General features: G+C 39.9%; 1 protein-coding gene across 1 annotated transcript; it reads left to right on the forward strand.

The window, feature by feature from the left end:
• Positions 1–4,427: 4,427 nt before the first annotated feature.
• On the forward strand, positions 4,428–6,800 carry LOC148931400 (heat shock 70 kDa protein 18-like). Its single transcript, XM_089063376.1, has 2 exons — positions 4,428–4,695; positions 4,792–6,800. Exons 1-2 carry the CDS (start codon positions 4,479–4,481, stop codon positions 6,624–6,626), a joined length of 2,052 nt encoding a protein of 683 aa, XP_088919502.1. The 5' UTR covers positions 4,428–4,478; the 3' UTR covers positions 6,627–6,800.
• The last annotated feature ends 738 nt before the right edge of the window (positions 6,801–7,538 follow it).

The raw sequence follows: 7,538 nt of genomic DNA on the forward strand, positions 1-7,538 counted from the left end.
TTGACTGTGGGGCAACTGATACTATGTCATATGATATGAAAGATTTTTCTGAATTTAATGGGGCAACTAAAAGCCAAATTCAAACTCCCGATGGAGAGTTGACCACTGTGGGTGGGAGTGGAACCATTAAAATTATCCCCAACCCTAAAACTTACAAATTGTCTCTATGTGCCCAAATTATCTCATAAACTCATGTCTATTAGTCACGTGATGAAATAATTAAACTGTACGTTACTGATGTATCCAAATTTTTGTGTATTACAGGATATCAGGACGAGGATAATTGGGCGTGGCACTGAGCGTCAAGATCTTTATTATGTGGATGAGATTACTCAACAAGGTGGCACCGCAATGCTTGCTCACGGATCTGCAAATCGGGAAGCTTGGCTGTGGCACCGCAGATTGGGGCATCCATCATCGGGTTATTTAAAATTGCTTTTTCCAAAGTTTTCTCATTTTAAGGATATTACATGCGAATCTTGTGTTTTGGCGAAAAACCACCGACAATCCTTTAGATCAAGTGATACTCGTGTTAAGACTATTTTTTCTCTAGTGCATGCCGATGTTTGGGGTCCGACTCCTATTGTTGGTGATCATGGTTTTAAATATTTTCTTATTTTTGTGGATAATTGCACTAGATTGACTTGGGTATATTTTTTGAAGCATAAATCTGAAGTTTTTGAAAAATTTACATGTTACTTTACAATGATCCAAACACAATTCCAAACCACAGTCAAAATTCTTAGATCTGATAATGGTAGGGAATTTGTCAACAAAGACATGACCGATTTTTTTAAAGAAAAAGGGTTAATTCATCGAACTACTTGTCCTTACACTCCCGAACAAAATGGGGTAGTTGAACGAAAGAATAGGATAATCCTAGAGGTCACGAGAGCCCTTTTTTTTTACTCCAGTGTTCCTAAATTTTTATGGCCCGAAGCTGTTGCCACTGCTGTCTACCTTATTAATCATTTGCCTACAAAAATTTTGGGTATGAAAACTCCTTTGCAGAATCTCGCATCCCTTACTGATATTCCCCCACCTCTCACACTTCCGCTCAAAATCTTTGGTTGTTCCGTTTATGTACATGTGCCGAAACACGAAGAGGAAAATTTTCTGCATGTGCAATAAAATGTGTTTTTTTTGGGTATGGGATAAATCAAAAGGTCTATCGATGCTATCACCCGGGGTCTAGGAAGGTTATAACAACCATGAATTGTAATTTTCTAGAAAGTGAATATTTCTATCACACCCAACCTCGGGGTCAGGGGGAGAGTGCTGTTCAGGGGGGGTATGATAAAATTCGACCCCTCAGTTTTTCGATGCCACATCCAAGTATCTCGACCGTGGAACCAACAGAACAATCTAGTGTCATCGCCGAGTCAATCACATCTGCTGTAGAGCCTCCTTAACCGCCTATGCCTTAATCTAGTCCTCCTCCAGTGATATCTGAGGTAATTCCTGAAACTAGCTCAGATAATACACTTATTACCCCTGACACTTCTGGTGTAGACAAGAATGAGAATGCAGCAATTGATGGTGATACCGGCCGCTATATACTCCCCAATAGAACTACTCGTGGGATCCCAGCTAAGAGATACAGTCCTGAGAGGATTAGTAAAAGACGATATTCTATGGCGAATCTAGCTAAAGCAAATCTGACAGAGATGGCTAGGGCTTTTGAAGCTGCACTTTACGAAGAAGAAGAAATCCCATATACGGCCGAGGAGGCTATGAAAATTCCTCACTGGCGAGAAGCAATGCTAGTAGAAATGCGGGCTCTGATGAAGAACAATACCTGGGAAGTATGCCTTAAACCTGATGGAGTTCGAACTGTGGGATGCAGATGGGTCTTCACTATTAAACGGAGGTCGGATGGTTCGATTGAAAGGTATAAGGCGAGACTTGTGGCCAAGGGATACACTCAGACTTATGGAGTTGATTATGCTGAAACATTCTCACCGGTGGCAAAGATGAGTACTATTCGAGTGCTCTTCTCAGTAGCGGCAGTCAGGAAATGACCACTACATTAGTTCGACGTGACAAACGCGTTCTTACATGGGGAACTGAAGAATCCCATTTACATGGAGCCACCACCTGGATTTGTTGGGGAATTCGAAGGAGGAAAGATTTGCAAATTAAAATGAACACTATATGGGCTAAAGCAGTCACCTAGAGCTTGGTTTGGGAGATTCTCTGAAGTAATGAAGAAGTACGGGTATGAACAAAGCAATTCTGATCACACATTATTCTTGAAGAAAAGAGAAGGAAAGATCACATGCCTCATCATCTATGTAGATGATATGATTCTCACGGGGGATGATGAAGAGGAAATAAGCAAGCTGAGGAAGAATTTATTTGCAGAGTTTGAAATGAAAGACTTGAGATTACTGAAGTACTTTCTGGGTATAGAAGTGCTAAGGTCAAAGAAGGGGATCTTCATCAGTCAGAGAAAATATGTACTTGACTTGTTAACCGAGACAGGACTACTGGACTTTAAGCCAGCAGATACTCCTATGGTTCAGAATCATGGTCTGCAGATAGTTGAAGGGGTCGAAGCCGTTTAGTTGGGAAATTGATATACTTGTCCCACACTAGACCCGACATAGCTTATGCAGTTGGAGTAGTTAGTCAGTTCATGCATGCACCTCAAGTAGCTCACTGGGAAGCAACACTGAGGATTGTTCGATATTTGAAAGGGACGGTGGGCCATGGGATTCTATTCGAGAATCATGGACATTTAGAGATTCATGGGTTCACAGAAGCTGATTGGGAAGGGAACCCAAATGACAGAAAATCGACTGCTGGATATTTTACCTTCGTGGGAGGAAATCTTTTCACCTGGAGAAGCAACAAACAGAAAGTGGTAGCCTTGTCAAGTGCAGAAGCTGAATTTCGAGGGATTAAGAGTGGGTTGACAGAGATCCTATGGCTGAGGAAATTGATGACTGAGTTGAACTTAAACTCACAGAAGTCATGTAAGTTGTTTTGTGATAATAAGGCAGCAATCAGAAAATCCAGTTCAGCATGATCGGACAAAACATGTCGAGGTGGATCGGCATTTCATCAAGGACAATATAGAGGCCAAGACAGTAGAACTTCCCTTTGTGAGATCTGAAGATCAGTTGGCGGATATACTCACGAAAGCTGTCGATGCAAGAACCTTCCATGAGGTATTGGGCAAGTTCAGTGTGGGTAATCCCATTACTTAACTTGAGGGGGAGTGTTAGAAAGGAAAATATGTAAGCAAGGAAAAAATTAATTAGGGGTGAAGAGATTGTGTATAATCACGTTAATTAGGGAATGATTATTAGGGAAAATCCTGCCATATTTATGTAATCCTTGGCCTATTTAACAGAGGCATGAACATTGTAATTCTTAGACAAGTTGAATGAATATAATACCAATCTTCAACAGAAATGACAAAATGCATACTATGATTTTATTAGATATTTGCAAAGATTGTTGACATATTTTGTTATATCTATTAGAATAATGGAGATAAAGGTTGAATTAGTTATGGTAAACAATGGTATAAGGAGTCTACATAATTAAATTAAGAATTATTAAAAGTTATATGGTGGTTGTGTGTGAATTGAGTATGTGATACAAGTGGTGGTACGAAAAATATGGTATAAAATCATATGATACAAGTAGCATTTTGATAATTTGAAGTGATATGAGAACAATAATCTTACTAGTAATGTGTACTAATTATATGATCTTATAAGCTCTTATGTGTGACATTTATGTTTATGTGGTAAAGTATATGATTAATAAAGGATATATTGCAAATCTGAAGTATGGGTAAAAGTGATGATCGTGCACCATATATGGGTTTCGTCATCCCTATGTGGGTTATCGGCACTCTATATGGGTTATCGTCACCCCTATGCGGGTCATTGACACCATCGTATGGGTTATCGTCACCTCTATGCGGGTCATTGACACCCTCATATGGGTTATCATTAGTAGATTGTCTAAGTATTTATGATTTGAGATAGAGTAATATGGTTGTTTATGATAAATGTGTGATGGTTCATGATATTATTGATTATAAAATTTTTTTTGACAATAAATGTGATGAAGTGAGTTTTGTGATAAAAATTTTCATTAGGCTCTTGTTTTGTGATATTTCTAATTGGATTGATCTCAATTCTTGGTTGGGGTGTTACATGATGTGTTACTCTACCGTAGAGGATCCGCACCCCAAAATTCCAATGATACATACTTCATCTTTTCACTGATTACCAATAATTTTCTTTTTCACTTATAACTATTGAATTTGAAATAATTATTATTAATTAGAATTAGGAAGACTGATTCAAATGAAACCTAATTGATAGCTAACAAACTCATTTAATAAATAAATCAATGGACTCCTTTCAACAACCTGCCCTAACCCTCCTCTATAGATTATGCTTACAAGGCTAGCCAAGTTTTTACCTTGTTATATTCATCTAGACTTGTTTGCATAAATGGCCGGAAAGGGGGAAGGACGGGCAATCGGGATCGATTTGGGCACGACGTATTCGTGCGTGGCAGCATGGCAACACAACCGCGTCGAGATCATAGTGAATGATCAGGGAAACCGCACCACACCCTCTTACGTCGCTTTCACCGATGACGAGCTTCTCATCGGAGAAGCTGCCAAGAATCAAGTCTCTAATGCTCCTTTATCTAACACTGTTTTTGGTCAGTTTTTGGATTTAGGGTTTTTTTAGAAATATAGGAAAATACAAGTTGTATACGAGTGATATTCTAATTATTATTTCCTAATTTGCTTCTCAGATGCAAAGAGGCTGATTGGCCGTGAATTCAATGATCCAATGGTTCAAAGTGACATAAAACTATGGCCATTCAAGGTCATTCCTCACACCACCGACAACAACAAGCCTATGATAGTAGTGACCTACAAAGGAGAGGAGAAACATTTTTCAGCTGAGGAGATCTCTTCAATGGTGCTCTCCAAGATGAAGGATATCGCCGAGGCTTATCTTGGGTCACCTGTCAAGATTGCTGTCGTGACTGTACCTGCTTATTTCAACGACTCTCAGCGTCAGGCAACCAAGGATGCTGGAACTATTGCTGGCATAAATGTTGTTAGGATCATCGATGAGCCTACTGCTGCAGCCGCATACGGTCTAGATAAAGGTGGTAACGTTGCTAAGAATGTGCTGATTTTCGACCTTGGTGGTGGCACGTTTGATGTGTCTGTGGCCACGATTGAGGCGGGTAACATTGAAGCGAAGGCTATAGCTGGAGATACTCATCTCGGGGGGCAAGACTTTGACAGTAGGATGGTTGATCATTTTGTGAAAGAGTTTGAAACGAAGAATGGTAAGGATATTAGTGGGAATCCGAGAGCTATGAGGAGATTGAGGAGTGCTTGTGAAAGAGCCAAGAGGATGCTTTCCTCCACTTCCCAAACTAATATTGAGATTGAGTCTTTGTTCGAGGGGATTGATCTGTTTTCGACCATCACTCGTGCTAGATTTAATGAGCTCAACATGGATTTGTTCAACAAGTGTATGGAACTGGTTGAGAAATGCCTGAGTGATGCAAAGATGGAGAAGAGCAACGTGGACGAGGTGGTGCTGGTGGGCGGGTCGAGTAGGATTCCAAAGGTGCAGGAGATGCTGAGGGAGTTTTTCAACGGGAAGGAGGCGTGCAAGAGCATTAATCCAGACGAAGCCGTGGCGTATGGTGCTGCAGTGCTGGCTGCCAAGTCGAGCGGTGAAGGCAATGAGAATGTGCAAAACCTCATTCTCTCAGATGTTACTCCGCTGTCACTTGGTCTTATAAATTCAAGAGATGTGATGGAAGTTTACATTCCACGGAATACACCAATCCCAACAAGGGTGGAGCGTATTGGCACGACGCCCCGTGACAATCTGACGAGTTTAGTGGTTATGGTGTGCGAGGGCGAAAGAAGCAGGTCCCTCGATAACAATCGGCTAGGTACATTCTTGCTCGACGGCTTTCCAGCTGCGCCCAGAGGTGTTGCTAAGTTCAAAATATGCTTCGACATCGACAAGAACGGGATCTTGAAAGTGTCGGTAGAGCACGTTGGATCCGGGTTGAAAAAGGAGATAACCATCGACAAGGACAAGGGGGGTAGGCTGTCCAAGAATCGAATTCGCAAGATGGTGAGAGATGCGGAGTTGCACAAGTTGGAGGACGCGGAGGTTTGGGATAAGGCTGACGCGGAGAGGGCTTTGGAGAGCTACGCCTACGACATGAGGGACGCCACCAGACGTGCAGCCGGGATGAGATCAGCCGACAAGAAGAAGGTGGAGAAGGCCTTCGAGTCTACTGTTGAATGGTTGAGTTCAAGCTTATTTGAAAATTCTTATGCTTTCAAAAAGAAGTTGGAGGAGCTCAAGGGGATTTACGAACCAATCGAAGCCAGGATGGCCCACAACGCCGAAAACATTTCAGAATATAAGCCTCGACTTGCTCACCTTTCAGAATATGCGATCAAGGCACGCGAATTTTTTTACAGCATGAGAGTTTTTTGGTTTTTTCTCTTTTTTTCTATCTTTTTCTTATTGTTTCCCTTGCAAAATATACGAATTGACCAAACTATCCCGCAGAAAATTCGAAATTCCAATTCTGAATTCTGAAGAGAATGCCTCGCGTATCAGATAAATAATTTGAAGGCATAGTTGTTTTGTTTTCTTGACGATGGTTTAAGTATTTATTCAATTTGTTGTACCTAATGATTATTAGCTATAGTGATGGCCATTTTATCCATCCCTATTGCCATTATTCTATACTAAAACGGTTTTTTTTTTTAATTGTGGAATGAAATGTTGTTTTTCTTTAAAACATATATTTACAACCTAATAGTATTCATGATTGAGGTTTTATTTGCTAGATTAGTTAAATCAAATAGTAATTTATTTGGAAGTGCAGTACTAGAATCAACATGGTAAAATAGAAGTGGGATGACCCTCTGAAACTGCATTCAGATGCCTAAATTTCCATTACAAGTTGGAGATATGTGACTTAAACTAAATATTGTTTTGGAGATTTAAATACACTCATATGGCTTATTTTTAAATATATTTCACAAATGAGTAGTTTGGTCCATTTATATATTTAGTGAGGAAAATAATAACAAAAAAAAAAGAGAAAAAGCCTTAAATAGTACTACCTCCGTCCCCCAAATTTTGACATGCTTTGACCCGGCATGAGTTTTAAGAAATGTAATGGAAAGTGAGTTGAAAAAGTTGGTGGGATGTAAGTCCTACTTTTAAAGTAGTTTTATAGTAAAATGTGAGTATGAATGAATTAGTGGAATATGAGGTCCACTACCAAATATGGTAAAAAGAAAAGTGTGTCAAAATTTAGGGACGGACCGAAATAATAAACTGTGTCAAAATTTGGGGGACGGAGATAGTAAAAATCCTTATTTTGAAAAATTCGGTTCTCTTGATCCTATCTTATGAAAGATCACTAAATTGAAACCTATATTTTGAAATTGATCGCGGCACCATGCCTAATCCACTATGGGTGAAGTGGATTTATTAAAA

Source organism: Salvia hispanica, chromosome 2 (assembly GCF_029641045.1).
Source record: "Salvia hispanica isolate PSC_SH4W2 chromosome 2, Shi_PSC_v1, whole genome shotgun sequence".
Classification (NCBI taxonomy): domain Eukaryota; kingdom Viridiplantae; phylum Streptophyta; class Magnoliopsida; order Lamiales; family Lamiaceae; genus Salvia; species Salvia hispanica.

What these genes read in the sequence shown, in the direction of transcription:
- LOC148931400 (XM_089063376.1), top strand. Translation starts at nt 4,479, where the DNA reads ATGGCCGGAAAGGGGGAAGGACGGGCAATCGGGATCGATTTGGGCACG. An exon ending in TTTATCTAACACTGTTTTTG is followed by an intron (nt 4,696 to 4,791) that starts GTCAGTTTTTGG and finishes TTTGCTTCTCAG; the next exon opens with ATGCAAAGAGGCTGATTGGC.